The 17,461-nt window shown below is 49.7% G+C and overlaps 1 protein-coding gene and 1 non-coding gene across 2 annotated transcripts in view; both read right to left on the bottom strand.

The window, feature by feature from the left end:
• Positions 1-16,889, bottom strand: part of ift172 (intraflagellar transport 172) — a 33,386-nt gene extending 16,497 nt beyond the window's left edge. Inside the window, exons 1-36 of the mRNA XM_004083309.5 lie at positions 16,835-16,889; positions 16,369-16,559; positions 15,992-16,135; positions 14,581-14,693; positions 14,467-14,506; positions 14,029-14,094; positions 13,804-13,883; positions 13,650-13,737; positions 13,368-13,582; positions 13,164-13,287; positions 12,989-13,084; positions 12,669-12,830; positions 12,534-12,587; positions 12,348-12,451; positions 11,985-12,070; positions 11,517-11,629; positions 10,736-10,903; positions 10,485-10,621; positions 9,504-9,611; positions 8,942-9,026; positions 6,405-6,497; positions 6,227-6,304; positions 5,739-5,987; positions 5,418-5,496; positions 5,049-5,169; positions 4,742-4,886; positions 3,975-4,064; positions 3,812-3,909; positions 3,609-3,744; positions 2,871-2,987; positions 2,291-2,430; positions 2,120-2,213; positions 1,982-2,046; positions 1,468-1,648; positions 1,274-1,383; positions 517-646 (exon numbers count right to left, since the gene is read on the bottom strand). Of these exons, the coding sequence (XP_004083357.1) occupies positions 517-646; positions 1,274-1,383; positions 1,468-1,648; positions 1,982-2,046; positions 2,120-2,213; positions 2,291-2,430; positions 2,871-2,987; positions 3,609-3,744; positions 3,812-3,909; positions 3,975-4,064; positions 4,742-4,886; positions 5,049-5,169; positions 5,418-5,496; positions 5,739-5,987; positions 6,227-6,304; positions 6,405-6,497; positions 8,942-9,026; positions 9,504-9,611; positions 10,485-10,621; positions 10,736-10,903; positions 11,517-11,629; positions 11,985-12,070; positions 12,348-12,451; positions 12,534-12,587; positions 12,669-12,830; positions 12,989-13,084; positions 13,164-13,287; positions 13,368-13,582; positions 13,650-13,737; positions 13,804-13,883; positions 14,029-14,094; positions 14,467-14,506; positions 14,581-14,693; positions 15,992-16,135; positions 16,369-16,407 (3,948 nt within the window). The 5' untranslated portion in view covers positions 16,408-16,559; positions 16,835-16,889. The remainder of the gene's footprint in view (positions 1-516; positions 647-1,273; positions 1,384-1,467; positions 1,649-1,981; positions 2,047-2,119; positions 2,214-2,290; positions 2,431-2,870; positions 2,988-3,608; positions 3,745-3,811; positions 3,910-3,974; positions 4,065-4,741; positions 4,887-5,048; positions 5,170-5,417; positions 5,497-5,738; positions 5,988-6,226; positions 6,305-6,404; positions 6,498-8,941; positions 9,027-9,503; positions 9,612-10,484; positions 10,622-10,735; positions 10,904-11,516; positions 11,630-11,984; positions 12,071-12,347; positions 12,452-12,533; positions 12,588-12,668; positions 12,831-12,988; positions 13,085-13,163; positions 13,288-13,367; positions 13,583-13,649; positions 13,738-13,803; positions 13,884-14,028; positions 14,095-14,466; positions 14,507-14,580; positions 14,694-15,991; positions 16,136-16,368; positions 16,560-16,834) is intronic.
• On the bottom strand, positions 16,858-16,929 carry trnaa-ugc (transfer RNA alanine (anticodon UGC)). Its single transcript has one exon. It is a non-coding gene; the product is annotated as a tRNA-Ala (tRNA).
• Positions 16,930-17,461: the final 532 nt, after the last annotated feature.

Genomic DNA, 17,461 nt, shown 5'->3' with positions numbered 1-17,461 from the left:
CTGGCAGCGTTCAGCCTGATGAAATGGAAGCTCTCAGCAGGAAGGATCCTGATCCTGATTAGCCGGAGTTTTCCTCAAACACCACCAAGAGATCAAGTGTTTTACAAACGAGAGTGACCTCTGGCCCCGCCCTCAAACCGAGTACGCTTTCCTGGGTTCATCCCAATCCCCAGGGTGTAAAGCCATTGGCCTGTGAGACTCCACCCTCCAGCAGATTCCAGTCCAGCCCATCTCTGCTGCCCTCGCCGAGGACCAGCCGCCGTCTGCCGGCGTCCGCAGACGACCGCAGACGACCTTCTCCAACCAAAGGACATCTAAGACATCTAAGAAAACCTGCCGTTGACAAGAGACATCTAACCAGTGACATTTGACACTGTTGAGCGATAAAGGTTGATTCTTGAAAAATGTTTCAGATTTGGATCAAAGCGGTTGATCTCCATCTCTTTTTCTCGTTCATAAAGGAGGACGGCGTGAGGCGTGATCTGACCCGAGGCGGTGAGTGAATATGGGCGTTACCTTCATGCAGCACTTCTCCATCAGGGCGGCGTTGGCGTCGTCCTTCACCTTTAGGTAACACTCCACGGCCCGGGAGTATTCGCCCGACTGCTCCCACTCCCGGGCCTGCTCCAGCAGCCCCTCACCCCCCCTGCAACAGTAAGCACCTGGTTACCATGGTGATCATGGCGCAGCCTCTCCTCCAGTCGTGCTCCTGACGCACAGAGGTTTCTTCAGTTTCTGTAGTTTGACGTGCAGCCCTTTAAACACGGCGGCAGGAGCTCATTCTCAGGATAAAAGAGTCTCGTTTTCGTTTTAAACATGGAATGTCCTGTCAGTGTCGGTCAGAGTAACACGGACTGAGCCGAGGTCCAAACCACAGACGCCCCCTAAAACAGGAACACTTTCATTTTTCGGATTCTGAGACAGTTTGTTCCCTCTGATGTCAGAGGGGTGAGAGCTGCCGCTGCACTCGCTAACGAGCTCCGCTCTCAGGAAGTTTTAGTTTAAAAGAAAGTTGGTTTAATAAATCATCAAAGTCTCTCTTTGAACATAAAGGATTCTTTTGGAGAAATGCTGAATGTGGGTTTGTTGTGATAGTTGTCTAAAAAACGACAAAAGCACTATTTTATTCTGCCAATCATCCATATTTGTGAGCAGTTTAAAACAGAATGTCTTTTCTCTCTTGACATGCATTTTTCTCCAGCTTCTGGATAAACTAATTCAGAACTTCACATTGGCAGCGGCTCTGAAAAGCCTTAAACGTGGCCGTTCTTACTGCAGTCCTCTCCTGGAGGTCTCCGTCTCGTACTCCTCCTGCAGCAAGCCCAGCTTGTTGGGGAGGTACTCCTTACAGATGCGGATGGCGTCGCTCCACATGCCTGCATCCTGATCAACGTCAGAACAGGTCAGGGCTGGGACATGGACCAGGTTCTCCTTCCTGTCTTAGCTTCTGCCTCGGCGTGGGCTTACCTTGTAGAACGTCACGGCCAGTTCGGGCCTCTGGGCCCGCAGCAGCAGCGCCTCAGCCTTCTGGAAGTCCTTCTGCTCCAGGCTGACCTTGGCTTGGCCCACCAGAACGTCGGGCACGCTGTCGGGGTCGTGGTTCTCGGCCACCCGCTCTGCGTTGGCCCAGTCTTTGTTGTGGACGTACCTGGATGAGGTTAGGATCAGTGGCTTTTCCACCAAACTCTAGAAACAGCTGAGACTCTGCTTTTGGGTTTTCTCCTTCTTCTCCACAGGCTTAGTGACGTTTAACAACAGTTCAGTTGTATGTAGACATCATCAAATCCAGCACAGACCTGGAGAAACATCTAACTTCTAACCTCTAAAGACCCCCGGAAAACCTGAACCGCATTGGGAGAAACTCAGGAGAAGGTTTCTAACAACGGCAGGTTTTCTTCCTAAGTAAGTCTCCTTTCCTTTAATCAGGGCTCATCCTCCTCCTCTACAAACTAAACTTGATCTTTAGTTGTCCTGTACTCACATCAACACGGCCTCGTTGGGTTTTCCCGCTCGGATGAACTCCACTTCAGCTTCAGGAAACTTTCCCTGGAAGATGAAGGACGTCAACGTTCTGTTCAAAGAACCAGGCTGACATTTCCCAGCGATCAGACAGGTCTACCTCGTCTTCCAGGTATATGGCGTGCTTGAGGTGGATCTCGGGAAGCTTCTCCTTGTGGGACAGGCGGACCAGCTCGAAGGCGAAGTCGAAGTAGCTGCAGACGAGACTTTGGTTATGTTCACCAGGATCCATTGACAGCAAAGCTCGGCGTCTCAGGGCCGTTACGCTCACAATTTCTCGGTTGAGAACTCGACGGCGAACTCCAGGAGCCCAAACTTGGTGAGGAGTTTGACGGCAGCTTCCCCCCCCAGACTCCGGGCCCACAGGAAGACCACCTTCTGGGCAGCGTCACTCCCGTGCTTCTTCGCCACCTGAGCCAACAGGTTAGAGTCAAAGACAGCTTTCTGGAAGGTTCCTGGCTGCACGGTGGCGCCGTGCTTAGAAGCAGCAAGAAGGCCCCCGGTTCAGGTCCTGGCGGGGGGGGGGGACCTGAATCGCCATCATCAACAGAATCACCACTGTTTGCATGTTCTCCCCGTGCATGCCTGGGTTTTCCCCCGGCTTCCCCCCACCATTTTATTTCCAAGATTCTGTCCTTGAAGGTTTTCCCATTGAAGCTTTTTTCACGAAAGGGGAGCCGTATTGAGATTTTTTTTAATCAATTTTCACATGCAGCTCTGACCGGGGTGGCAGGGGCAGAAGGGAAGAGCGAGGGGCATGTAGCAGCCAATCAGCCAGCATGGCCAGGTCAAAAGGAGGTGGCAGGGGCGAGCAGTGCTCAGAGGCTGCTCCTGGTTAAAGGACGTCCTACCCTGTATGCATCCTCCCACATGTTTTTGGCTCTGTACATCTGGACAGCAGACTTCCAGTCTTCTGCCTCCATGAAGTGAAACTCCGCCTCCGAAAACCTCAGCTCCGCCTCCAACTCCTGTCAGAAGAGAAGGTCACGCAGCAGGTTCAATCACAAAACCATCAACGTGGGGAGGGGTGTGGATGTGAACCCCGGGGTTCAGACTGAAATAAGTTCTGCCGTCTCTCAGAGTGGAAACAAAGATGCAGATTTTGAGGAAACATCAGAATAAAAGGAACCATTTCTCTGCCAAATTTACTGAAATACAAACAAGGTGAAGGTTCTCGTTGGTCGTCTTGAAGTGGAGTCACAGCCGCTGGACTTCAAATCTTTTTCCTTCAAACGTTTCCCCACTTGGCAAAAGTTTCAGGGAAGAAGATTTTGAGTCCAGTGACTCAACTTCAAAAAAAGAACTCCAAAAAATCCAACACGTTCGCTGAAATATATAAAGACTAAAGCTTAGAAACAGAAGTTTAAAGACGTCAGATGTCTTGACCGCTGGAGAACCACGTTTCCATTTCAGTCGTAAAATTGGATTTCATTCATTGATGCTTGAGTTGCTGAAAGTGAAGAAACAAACCGAAAGTCATGGTAACCTTAAAAGCCCAGTAGGACGTGGTTCTGGGGTCGTCCAGGGTTAAGATGGGACCAGCGTTTCTGTTCGGTTCACGGGGAGCTTTTTCATTCGTGGCGTCTCACCTTGGCGAGGTGAAGATGCGTCTCGGTCAGCAGGTCTGGGTAATGTTTGGCCACGAGGCGAATGACCTGGTCAAACATCTGGTTCTTCTTGTACATGGCGATAGCGAGGTCGATCTGCTTCACAGTCGTCAGCAGCCTGAAAACAGGAGATTTCTGTGAGGGGGGGGTGTGGCGTGCAGGTGTGCCTGCGGGAAGCGGATCACCTCTCGGCCTCCCTGAATCTCCCGTCCCGCTCCATCTCCTGCGCCCTGCCCACGTACAGAGCCGCGACCTCCTCCTCCGTCATGCAGGTGACCGCCAGCTGGAGACCCGACACGTCAGAAGACAGGAGCGGAGCGACTGCAGGAACTGACGTCAGACACAAACCTTGTGGACCTCCTCCCAGCGTCCCGCCGTCGTGTACATCTCAATGGCGTCCCGGACGCGGCCTCCTTTCACGAAGAGTTGTTCTGCCATCTGAAGGTCAAAAGGGCATTTTTATCAGAAATAAAGCACGTGTTTTCTGTCATTTCATGCCAGTTCACTTCACAAAAGGTCAAAAAAGAAGAAAGTACAGAGTTTTTCTGAATAAAAAGCGTCCTCCTCCTTTAATGTCTGCAGGGAGTTTCCTGCAGGAACCTGTGCTTTTTAAAGCTCAGGTGTGGACGCGTTTGCTCCTCAGACGGAGCACAGTCCGGAAACGCCATCAGTCCTCATCTGCAGGCTTTTTAGCCACATTTAACCTTTTCCACAAACACAGAAAGATTTGGGTTTAATGGCGGTGAGAGTTTTGACCGGAGGGGTTCAGATGTCAGAGGTTTCTGTAGATTCTCCTCAGAAATTCAATTCAACTTTATTTCTATGGCACGTTTGCTGCTACATCTCAATGTGCTTCCATAACAAAATAGATATTAGTAAGATAACAAATAGTAGTTAAAATAGTAAACATAGTAAAAATAATACTAATAATAAATAAATAAATAAATAAAAACAACACATACGCATCCCACAAGTACAATCAAAATCAATCAAATTAATTGTTAATAAGACTTATAAAATCAAATGAAAACATGTGGACAAGAAAAAAGCTTTACTAAATCAGAAATCAGAGGGCGGCGTTAGGTCAGAGGTCAAACATGCAGACGTCTCGTCACCTCATAGTCGCGTATGGAGGCGTAATGCTGAGCGATCTTTATGTAGTACTTGGCGGTGGATGGGTCGTCCTGTATGTCCAGGATGTGGACGGCCTTCTTCCACTGGCGGGCGGCGATGGCCGCCTCGATGGCTTTGAGGGAGTAGCTGAAAGGAGGACAGAACGCAGGTTCTCAGCATGAGGTCCAAAGGTTCCAGGAAACCTGGTCTGGTCATTCTGACGTGAAGAATCGTTTTGAACGTCCAGCCGTCAGGACACAGCGTTTGGTTCCTTGTGTGTCACGTTTCCTCCTCTCCATCCCCTCTTACCCCGCCTCGATGAAGTGGTTGATGGCGGCGTCCATCTGTTTCAGCTGGACGAGGTGGTCTCCCCAGGCGTTCTCCAGTTTCACCACCTCAGCAGGAAAGGCCGCGCGAGCCAGCTCCACCGCTGCAGGAAGGAGAAACGTTATCTCTGCTCGGCCGGACTGGACGCTGACGCTCAGCCCATCGGCCTGCTGCCCAGCAGCTCGCATCCATCTACACCCACTCCATCCTGTTCCGGCTCAACCCCCGCCCCCAGGATCCACAGAGGAAGCTCCGCTTCGGCCTCTCATGAAGGCTTTTGGACCGGGTCAAACCTGAAACCAGTGGATTCCTGCCCCTAGAGAAGAGGATGCATGGAGCATCACGCTTCACCTTTGGCGTAGGCTCCGCCTTTTCGGTACCACTCCAGAGCCCTGAGCTGGTTCCCGCTCTTCTCATACAGGTCTCCCACCTGGACAGATCGGGACAGGGTTTCATGCTGCCACAGAACCAACACTGTTGTATTTCCTAAACCAGAGATGCCCAATCCAGATCCTCAGATCTATCTGCTCTTCTTCCAGCTCATTACCTGGATCAGGTGTGTTCAGGAGACACCTGAGTCAGCCAATCAGCAGAGAGAGCTGGAAAAAAGTCAGGGGGGTGGATCTGGGGGACCAGGATTGGACCCTTTTCTGACCACAACGTCTGACTCACTCTCTCGTAAAACTCCCCCTTGACGAGGCTGGCGGCGATGGCCTCCACGGTTTCGGCGCTGCGGCTGATCTCTGGGCGGCTGATGGCCACGCGGGCGGCTTTGGTGGGCAGTCCCGCCTTCAGGTAGTGGCCGATGGCGGCGTGGAAGTCTCCCTGTCTCTCCTTCACTTCCCCAGCTTCGTTCTGCTGGCCGGTCTTCAGCAGCCACTGGTAATGGCTCGCCCGCAGGCGGTCCAGCTCTGGGTAGCCCTGCAGGTGGGGGGTGGGGTGGGGGGTGGCATTGAAGGCTTAAACTTGTACAGAAAATGTACCAGAAATGGTTAAAACTGCTGGGATGTGAGCGTTCTCCTTCAGGCTGTTTTTTACAATCCTGACAAAGACGTTTGGGACTCAAACCCTAAACACCAGTTTGTGTCCCAAAGTGAGTAGAATGAACCCGATGTAATGTTCTGTGTGAAACCCGTCTACTGCAGGACGTTCACGTCTACCTTCGCTTCAGCCAGAGCGATGGCGTCGTCCCACATGTGGAGACGTTTGTAGGTCTCTATGGCTTCATCCAACGCCCCCTGCAGGTGAAACGTCACACACAGGTGGGATAAGTCACATTTACCTGCTGCTGAAGTGATGGTGTGTTCAGGTGCAGTCTGAATAAAGAGCGTTACCCACACGCTCCACAAAGTGCATTTCTGCCAGTTTAAAGTTCTTGTCCAGCGTGGCCAGACGGGCCTGAACTTTGTAATGAGATGCTCCGTCTTCACCCTGGAGAGGACAGATTCAAGCACACGCGTGTTCATGACACTGCAGGGGAAAACATGTTTACATACACTATGTTATCCAAAGTATTGGCTCATCCATCCAGATGATCAGAATCAGGTGTCCTCATCACCTGGCCTGACCACAGGTGTATAAAATCATCAGTCAGACATTCAGACTGTTTCTACAAACATTTGTTAAAGAATGTTCCGCTCTCAGTGAATTCCAGCGTGGAACCGTCACAGGACGCCACGGACAACACATCCAGAGGTGAAATGTCCTAAATCTTCCACAGTCAGCTCTATCAGAACAATGGAAGAGTTTGGGAACAACAGCAGCTCAGCCTCCAAGTGGTCGACCACTAAACTGATGGAGAGGGGTCAGAGGATGCTGAAGGTCAAAGAGGTCACCGCCTTTCTGCAGTCAGTTGTTACAGAGCTCCAGACGTCATGTGACCTTCAGATTAGTCCAGGTCCAGCACGTAGAGAGCTTCATGGAATGGTTTTCTATGGCCGAGCAGCTGCATCCAAACACACATCACCAAGTGAATGCAAAGCGTCAATGCAGCAGTGGAAAGCACGCCGCCACTGGACGCCAAAGCAGTGAGACGCCTTCTCTGGAGAGATGAAACATGATTTTCCATCTGGTAATCTGATGGACGAGTCTGGGTTTGGAGGTTGCCAGGACAACGGTACATTTGGGACTGCATTGTACCGAGTGTTAGATTTGGGGGAGGAAGAATCATGGTGTGGGCTTGTTATTCAGTAATTGGGCTTGGTTTCTAATGCTGCATTTACACTGCAGGTCTTGATGCCCAAATCCGATTTTCTGACTATATCCGATTGTTTTGAAGACCCGCTTACATCATCTTTTAAAAGTGACCCGTATCCGATTTTTGCATTCACACTATACAATGCTGAAACTATCAAACGTAGACGTTCTCAGGACGACATAACGTAGCAGCATTTGAGCACTGACCGCACGTATTAAAAAAATTATGTGCGAGCAGGCCCTTAATAATAATAATAACAGTAATAAAACCCCTATTAGAAGATGTGCGTTGGTCCAAACGGCAAACGTTTAGCATGGCGAAACCCCCCCCTTTTTGTTGCGTTTCTTTTGTGTGACTGTGGTTGTCATGGAGGCAACGCAGCGACGGAAGGAGGCGTTGCCTTGGGCGCTCCTGAGGGGATGCGTGGGACAGGAAACAGGAGGGCTGCTCGGCCGGCTTATGTTTTGAATGAGGAAGTGTTTGCAGACGTTGTGCTAACAGTAAGATCCAAGCAAAGAAATAAACGGCTTCTAGCCTGTTCCAGAGCAACGGTGTCCCGCTTGATAAGTTACCGTTTGTGTCCCGACCGGGACCGGACCGGAAATAACAGCGGTTTCCGACTACGGTCTGAAGCCTGAGGCTGAAAGGTAACAGCTGATGGGGCTCCAGCTGTCCTCCAACAGCAAAATCAGCACAAAAGCACCTTATTAAGTCATGTGATCTCAGTTGGTGGTGTCCTGAGTTGACATCACTGACGTACGACTCGCATTTACTGGAGAATATCCGATTTGTCTTCTACATGGCACACGCTAATGCACGTATCCGATTCATATCCGATTTATTTCCACATATGAATGAGGCCTGAATCCGATCTGAGAAAATCAGAATCCATGCGCTTTTGTCCTGCTTCCACGTTTACCGGTCATATCTGATCTGTGCCACATGAGAGGAAAAAATGGGAATTGGGTCACATGAACCATGCAGAGTAAATGCGGCCTTAGTTCCAGTGAAAGGAACTCTGAATGCTTCAGGATACCAAAACATTCCGGACAATTCCATGCTCTAAACCTTGAGGGAACAGTTTGGAGCGGCCGCTTCCTCATCCCACATGACTTTGCAGCAGTGACCAAAGGTCAAAGGTCCATGAAGACATGGAGGACAAAGTCTGGTGTGATGAACTGGACAGAGTCCTGACCTGAACCCCATAGAACACCTTTGGGATGAATTACAGCAGAGACTGAGAGCCAGGCCTTCTCCACCAACATCAGTGTGTGACCTCACCAATGACCTTCTGGAAGAAAGGTCAGAAACTCCTACAAACACTCCTGAACCTTGTGGACAGCCTTTCAGAAGAGTTCAAGCTGGAACAGCTGCAAAGGTGGAGCCACATCACACTGAACTCTACGGGTTAGAAATGGGACGACATTTCAGCTCATAAGTGAGTCGAGGCAGGTGAACCAATACCTTTGGAACATGATGGATTTGATTTTCCAGGAATGAAAAATCCTTCATGTTTGTCCATTGGTTTAGCTCAGACTGCTTTCATTTCTATCTGTTCTTCCAACCAACAACTAGAACAATCCTGCAGATGAACGGAACGGCTGACTCCATCCAAACTGAAGTCTGCAGGTCACGTGACCACGGGTGGCGTGTCCCGAGCGCTCATAGGGGTACGTACGGATTCCTGGGAAACTTTGTCTGCCACGTCGCTGGTTTGTCGGAGAAATCGGACCATAGAGACGTCTCCCAGAGCGGCAAAACACCTGCGAGACGAGATGCAGAGTACAGCGGAGAGCGAGTGAGCAAAACCTCAAAGACCTTCATCAGAAGCTGAAGACCGTCTGGATGTTTTACTCTGAACTCTTTCAATTCAAAGTTTCTGAGTCCCTCATTAAGACAAACGAATCTTTCCCACATTTCAGGATGGGAGCTGCATTAGTGAATTATTGATGACAGAGAATTTCAATCTGCAGCGTCTCTATCAGATGAAAAAATGATGAAGAGGATGAAACACGGAAGACTGACTTTGATGAGGGGGAAGTTTGAGGGGGAGGTCAGACTGATGCGGGCCTCAGAGTTAAACTTTCACTGTGGGGGGGGTTATTCAGCCTCTGATCATGAGGGCACATGCTCAGCGTCCGGCTCTGTCAGACAGACGGGTTTCTTTGATGATGTAAAGGCTTCAGGTGTGGCGTTCGGCCTGCCTCTCCTCGGGTGAGCGGTGTGGGTGTGTGCTCCACCTTTCTGCGATGTGCAGCTGCTGAGCCCCCAGGGCCAGCTTGCTCAGTGTCTTCCACATGGCCTCGATCTCTGCCGACATCTCCATGGTTTCCAGAAACTCCATGGCTCTGAGGACCAAAGGCAAAAACATCATAAAGCTGGAGCCGCTGCATCAGCATCTGCTGCAGTTTCACTCCTGAAGGCTGAAGGACAGAGTGAACGCGGCCTGACGGAGCTCCGCCGTCCCGGATCAGAAACTCATTACAGGCTCTTCCTCAGACCCCCCCCGTGTCTCACCACAGGAGGGACACGACGTGATGCACTTATTCAGAGGAAACCGAAGCCTCACGCAGGACAGCGTGGATTTGACCTAAATGATGACATCACAAATGCTGCATGAAGACCGAAATCGCACCAGCTACATGGGGAACAGATGAAGAGGAGGAGGACCTTCATCCATGGTGTATTCTTTTACATCTTTATTCAGGTGTAACAGGGAGTTTGTCTCTGCAGCTACGCCCTCTCTCATCCAGGTTTCATCTCTATCTGCTCCTCCTGAAGAGCTTTGGCGCTTTTGGTGAGATGATCTCGCAGCTTTAAGTTCTTCGGCGTGAAGTTAGAAAACATTTTAATGCTGAAGAACAACAGGAACTCCAACACTGATCTCAAAACAGCTGATCAATGTTGTCCATCACTTCATGAGCTTCTGGCCGGGGAAGGAATGCAGGCAGACGGATGTCAGCATCCGTCCCCCGTCATCCGTCCCCCGTCCATCTCTCAGTCTCCACAGAAGCTCATGAAGTGATTGACACCATTGATCCAGTTTGATCACATTTCTTTTTCTCAATAGCTTTCTCTTCTGAGCTGATGGGGCTTCAGCTCCAAGGGGTTCAAACCAGGAACCAAAGAGGTGTTGGTTAGACGCTCAGCTGTCCTTAGAGAGCTGAGGAAATGCTAGAGGAGCTGCAGGAAGCTGGTGCTGCTCCAGCCTGTCTCCACACCTGATGTAGTCTCCGTCATCGATGGCGGTTCCAAACTCGATGAGGCCTTCGTCCAGTGTGTACGCCACCATGTTGGCCCCCTCCTTCACCAGGACGTTGGTTTTTCCCTCTGCCCTTTCCAACTCAGTAATGTCTCCCTAAGAAGACAGAAGAACCCTCTGGTGGTTTCATAGAGCCGTTTGGATCCATTTTTTCCATCATTTTCTGCTCTTTTTTATTTTTTAAACGCAGACGCCTCCATCCCGTCTCACCTTGACGGGGAAGGTGGTGACGCTCTCTGGACTGTCGACGCTGTACCAGATGCAGAGGTTCCTGTCGCTCTGGGCCACGACCACGTCGCTGCCGGGCACCCACTGGGCGAAGGAGCAGTAGCTCAGCAGGGTGGTCCTCGCCGAGGACTTGATGTCGTACAGGTGGAGCTGAGGAGGAAGCATTTGAACAGGAGCTTCAGACACGGAGCTGTGAGATCCACCTCCTCCTGACCGCCGTCTTTCAACCGAGTTTGTTTCTGCTAAACATGTGAAACAGGGAAAGGTCGGCAGCAGCTCCTCACTCACACTGTCACTCATAAAGGGGGGGCGGGGTCTTCATTTCAATCAACTGTATTTCAATAAATAAAGCAAACATCCCACAGGAAGCCGACTGTCTCACGCTTCCACCGCAGTTTAAAGTTTAGGCGTCTGCAACCCAAAAACTGGAGGAACTTCTTCATTAACTTCCATTATTGACTCAATTAAAACCAATTGAAATATTTATAAAAATGTAAAGATGGAAAAATATTTGAATGTGAGCTAAACATCCACAGAGAGATGATGCTTGAATATCTGACTCCTTCCGGGGTCACGGGGCCGCCAGAGCTATGGTGGGCGAAGGCTGGGGACGTCCTGGACCGGCCGCCAGCTTCAGCTTCAGCTGTGGTGGAGGACGTCTGCAGGAGGTTATGGTGACCTTTACATCATGACCTCCTGCAGACGTGTTCTGGGACACGGACCCGTCTGTCGGCACACGTGGATCTGCTCCTCCTGCCTTCACCTGCAGCTTCCGGTCTCTGAAGAGCAGGTGGTGCCCGGTTTCATTCAGCTCCAGCCAGAGAATCTTGGAGTTGTGGTTGATGGTTCCAACGTTGATGCCTTTGAGCAAGTCCACTGTAGTGGAATCCAAAGAGAGGTGGGGTGAGTTTACAGCAGCACAGTGAGAGAGGCTGATTCCGTCATGTGGAGATGTTCGTCTGCCTCAGAGGCCGGCAGGACGTTCAGCTCAGAGAAACTGAAAAAATTCGTGTCCTTCTGAAGAAACAGCTGACAAAGTCACAGCAGCAGAACTTCTTCTTGGTCATACAATTTAGCAGAAGTTCTCGTCCACTGAACTTAAAGCTGTAAAGAGAATAGCAGCTTCTCTTTACCAAACACATCTGTCATCCACGTTTCCATCACTGAAATGACTTTATTCATCAGAATTCAGGTTCCTCTGCCAGAACAACAAAGTGACAATAATTCCTACCGACAGCGATGGTCTTCATGTCGATCAGATATGCCAGCTTCTTGTTGTCTTCAAGTCCTGACCGACTGCGCTCGTTTAGTCGCACACTGGACACACAAACAGAGGGAGTTTAGAATGATGGTTGTGTAACGTCCATCCTGCAGGAACTTCTGCAGCTGCTCTGCTGCCATGAGGCTCTCAGACACTTCAGCATCTAACACCAGACTCAATGCTGCCACCTTGTGGTCGGTGCTGCAAGCACACAAACTAGTTTTTAAGATGACTGTTGGAAAGAAATCCTTCAGAATTCACTATCTGAAAGGTTTAAACTCCAAAGATTTTACATGCTGGCTCCAGACATGACGGACCTGCAGAGCTGCTGACCTGATGAGGTGGGGGTTCATGAACTCCGTCCGGACGGAGCCCAGGACGCCGTTGCTGCTGTACTCCACCAGGCTCAGCTCGCCGACGTTAAAGATCATGCAGACCTAAAAAAAAAAGACTTTCTCTTGTAAAACGAAGCAGAAAAAACATTTCACTTTTGTTTAACCGAAAAAAAAGTCAGTTTACTTTTTCGTTGTCAAAGAAGAACTTCTCGTTTCCTCCGGAACCAGACCAAGGAACCTGGAAGGGCATCAAACGGGAAGAGTGAATCCCCCTGAATGGGAACGTGAGCGGTGGGACATGGAATGGCTGTGGGATGACCTCGCTCAGCCTGTTGGTCATCAGGTCTCCCAGCAGGATGGAGTCCGAGGTGCGGGCCACCAGGAAGCGGTCCTTCCCCATGATTCTCACCTCCCCCATCTCGTAGTCGTAGTAGGAGCTGAGCACCACCCGTGTTCCTGTGGAGTAGTTCCTGACAATCACCTGCAGACAGAAGGCAAACAAATCCCTCACGTCTGTGATAACCCAAAAGGCCTGCAGCCTGCGGAGGAAGTGTCATGATCTGGGCTGCGTGGTGGTGCAGTGGTTTGAGACAAAGCCCCAAAAGACTTAGATAGTGGACAGCCAGGCATGTTGGGTACCTGGCTCAGGCTGACGTAGGTGATCTCAAATTTCTTCTTGAAGTTGATTCTCCTCCGGTAGCAGTCGAACATCTCCGCCCCCCCACACATGGTTCCCTGTCAGCACAGAACGGACAGCAGAGAAATGAGAGCAGAGTTTGAATCCACGTCGGTCTGAGGAGCAGGAAGTAGTTACGGCGCAAAGGCGCGAGCCGTCCCTCCTCCACGCCAGACTGGTGATGCTGTGAAGGTTGGAGATCTCTTTAGGCTTGGCTTCGTCCCACATGCCTCTGCTGGGAACCCAGTTGAACACCCGCAGCCTGGACGCAGACAGACGGTCGGTCTGAACACGTCTCTGAGGTAGAGTTCAGTGGAGACCCCCCCACACACACACACTGACCGGTCATGGCTGCCCAGCACCACCGTGTGCCCGCTGGGGCTGGCCGCCGCCACGTGGAACATCTTCTCCGACGGGTCTCTGCTGTAGTCGAAGGTCTGTAGGACCTGACCCTCTCGGTCGTAAACCACCACCTTCTTGTCACAGCTGCCCACCAGGAAGCTGTCTGTGCCCCAGGCCAGCGCGTAGGGGGGGCCCGGGTGCCTCACCAGCTGCCCCTGAAACACAGTCACCTCTGTGGGACCAGAACCAAGACCTTCAGAGGATCCCGGGTGGAGTCTGTACCTGAGATTCTCTGGACCCGTCGTCGCTCAGGAAGTAGCGGACAATGGTGCCATCGTGATGCCCCGACAGGACGCCGCTACCGGAGACACTGATACACAGCGGAGATGACCGAGCTGAAGCCCCCGGGGGCCACGAGCGTGAGCGCGGCGCTTACCTGGAGGTCAGAGAGACCACGAAGGACTCCGTGTTGTAGATGGTGGAGGATTTGTTGGTGAGGGTGTCAGCAAGACGCACCTGAGGAAAAGAGCGTTTTACTCTGGAAATGTTTTATTTCCTAAACTGAAACTTCACGCCATCACTTCAAAGCTTCTTCATCGTAGTAAATAAATGTGTGTCTTCCACATGAGGATGGTTTGTTAAGGATGTTGTGGCGACCTACCCGCCCGTCAGCCAGCCCGTAAACGATGCTGTGCTCCTCGGGCCAAAGCAGGCAGGTCACGAAGGTCTGCGAATAAAGGCGGGACAGAGACTTCAGGGAGGAGACTCACCATGGCTGCACGGAACGGTCCTCGCCGCTGCTGCACTCGCCTGCTCTGTGTCCTGCTAAAAGAACCACCCAAAGCAGTTTTCCCAGCATGCAGTGGTCAACCCCTCCCCCATGTGACACCACCCACTAATGCAACACTACCATCCTGGACCAGATTCGATCACCTGCAATTTAACCAGAGAAACCAAAACTCTGTGGTTCTGATCAGCTTGGACCCTTACAGCCTCTGCCAGACTAAAGTGATGCACTCTTCCTCACTAAAGTTCTGCAAAGTGGATCAGAAGTGCAGCTTGAAGACGATTGGGTTCTGGTTTCAGCGTCTCTTCTTACCGTTTGAACAAACTTGTTGCAGATGGTCTTCTTGTCTCCCCTGTGAAAGACACAGACAGCCGTCACCACCAGACGAGCAGCAAACGACAGCAGGGCGGACACCGCGGCTCGTACCAATCCTCCCCGATCTTGTAGACGAAGATGATGTTGTCGGACTGGCCGATGGCGATTTTGGTGGAGTCTGGGGAGAACGCCATGGCTGTGACGGCGTAGCTGTCCTTCCCATACTGACAAAACGGGACATTTGAAAAGTTCACTGCAGGAACGCAAACTACACCAGCAGGTTATTATCAGGGCCGGCAGAAAGACCAGGAAAGCCCCCCAGTTAGAGGGGCTTCATAAACATGCAGGAATGATGGTGAGGAGGTTACATTCAGCTGTTTTCAGACCGGCCCCCTCCAGTCTGGTCCATGCTCACGGCGCTCCCAGTGCTCTTTTAATTATGATGATGCTGTTTTTAGCCAAAATCTACAAACCTGCAGAGCAGCAGGAGTTCATCAGAAATTCACCTCTGACTGCTGGCATGGAGCAACTCTGCCCCCACTTCCCATCATCTACCCGTTTACAGTCTGCCCTGCTAGCTTACAGCGCCTCAGACCCATCCGTGCAGTTCTGATCCAGATTCCAGATCAGACCAGGAAAACAAAGACGTTCATGGATCTATTTGTCTGACAGTGAATAAATCAGAATGGGGCGGAGCAGGGAGCTTGAGGCCCCGCCCATTGTTGCCTCTACATCACAAATACAATCTTTTTTAGAATACATTTTTTCATCTGATGCTGACTCACAAAAAGTGAAATAAAGAAATAGTCAGAAATACAGTTATGAGCCTAGATTAGGTATAAATGTTGTCCATCTTCAAAAAAATGCCACGTGAACAAAAAAAAAGAACTAAAAATTAAATTTTCCTCGGAGTGGGTCTTTAATTCTGAGTTATATATTTTTTCTAATTGTTTTATTAATTTTTTAAAATTATTTTGTCTTGTCTATTTAACTGCCTGGTGTAGTTTTGAAGTGTTGTTTTTAAATATTTTATCTTAATTTGCTACATTTTTTGTTTTCCTTCTAGCCCATTTTTACTGAAAAGGTAACTCGGAGCAACATCATATAAAGTCACAACAACGCCGAAGGTGTTATGGAATTAATTCAGCCTCAATAATTAGAACTGCACACAAACTGTTTTACAAACACACACGCTTTGATTCACAACCTATTGTGATTCTGAAACATTTATTGTGTTTTTGTGAAACAGCGTGCACATTCGTGAGAAACACCTATTGCGCATGTGTGAAACGTGTGTGAATCAGATGAAACGTGTGTGCATTTCTGAATATTGAGACGAATGAACTCCATATTGTTGTTAACTGCTGTATAAATAAAGATCGATTCAAATAAACTGTAGATAAAGGAGCAACACACTAGTCTCTCTGTGAACCCTAACAGTACAGACAGTGACGTCATGAATGACCTCACAGATTAACCGTTTTTTCGGGGGGGTTTCCCACGCCGGCGGGACGTGTCTCACCTTGGGGTCCACCGGTTTGGTGGAGAACTTGTCCCTCCTCTCCCCCTGCTCGTCGTACAGCAGCACCACCCTGTCGGGGGTGCACACGGCCACCTTGTTGTTGTTCGGAGCCCACGCCAAGCACGGCAGCTTCGCCACCTTTTCCTGCGAGATGCACAAAAAACAACTAGGGCTGCTCCGACAGACTGAGGGACCGGGCGAAGCTCGTCTCATCAGTTCAGACGTTTAAAAACGCTTAACCGAGACTTCAGAGAGCTAAACCAGCGCGAGGACTCAACATTTCTCGAGTCTAATTTACAACAACCCAAACGTCGAAATATGAGTCCTTACAGCAACCCAGCTCACCAAAGCGACCATAAAGACTGCCGAAAACTCACCTGCGGTGGTAAAAGCGTCTTAATGTGCTTCAAAATCATTTTTGTGTCTAAATGACGCTTGAAGAAACCTTTTCAATCCGTTAGCATCGAGGGAGCATGACGCCCGTCTCCTTGGTTACCGTTGGGGGGGGGCGGGGAATCCTGGTGCATTTGGGTCCGTTGGAAAAAATAAACATCTCCCAGCAGACTACCTGGAAATGGGATTTCCTTTTTTTCATAATGGTCAGTTTTTATTATTTATTTATACCAAAAGCAAAAGAAGTCGTAATTTAACGCAACATGAAATCTTAAGAATGTCAAACGGTTGCACGATACTGTTGCACCCGTGTTTAATGCTAAAACGAGGAACAAGAGCTAAAAGTGCCAAGAAAAAAACGGTGATATGGTAATCCGCGAGTAAAATAAAAAAGTATGATCTATCGCGGAGTTCAAAAGTGCAACAAGTACGAGAGCAACATGGATTTACCGTGTTAAAGAAAAAACGATCCATGGAGATGCCGGGGATTGAACCCGGGGCCTCATACATGCAAAGCATGCGCTCTACCACTGAGCTACATCCCCTTCCACGGACATGATTAAGAGAAATATAGATTTTAAATGGACACATGTGCGCAATGACCTGACAGGTGTACACTATACACGCCTTAACCGTGATGCCTTCTGTACCATTTAAACTCCTATGTGTTTATGACTGTCCATTTGCCAAGTAAAATTCCTGTTTCTGTTTCTTAACTAGGACATATTTGTGCCAGTTCACAAACTGTAAATTAAAGTCCTACATTTATGAGAAAAACGTAACCCAAACCCAAATTGAAAGGTACAGCAGTGGTGCATTGGGTTCATAATTTCTGATGGGCTGTACTAACAAAGACAGAGAAATCTGTTGACATCAGGCACTCTAAGACATAAAAAACTTGTTGACGGTCCCTTGGCAGCCAGCTCGCTGCATGTCTGCATTCACACCTCGAAGAGAACAATTCTTATCAAAAGGCAAAAAACATCTTCTTTCTTTTGAAATGCGTTTGTAGTTCACTCTCTGGGTTAATACAAAGGGATTGAGATACTTGCTGTCACATTTGAACGTTTATCAGAA

Source organism: Oryzias latipes, chromosome 24 (assembly GCF_053564925.1).
Source record: "Oryzias latipes strain Hd-rR chromosome 24, Olatipes_Hd-rR_3.1".
In the NCBI taxonomy this organism is placed as follows: Eukaryota; Metazoa; Chordata; class Actinopteri; order Beloniformes; family Adrianichthyidae; genus Oryzias; species Oryzias latipes.
The sequence above is the reverse complement of the archived record's forward strand: the minus strand, read 5'-3'. Positions and strand labels throughout refer to the sequence as shown.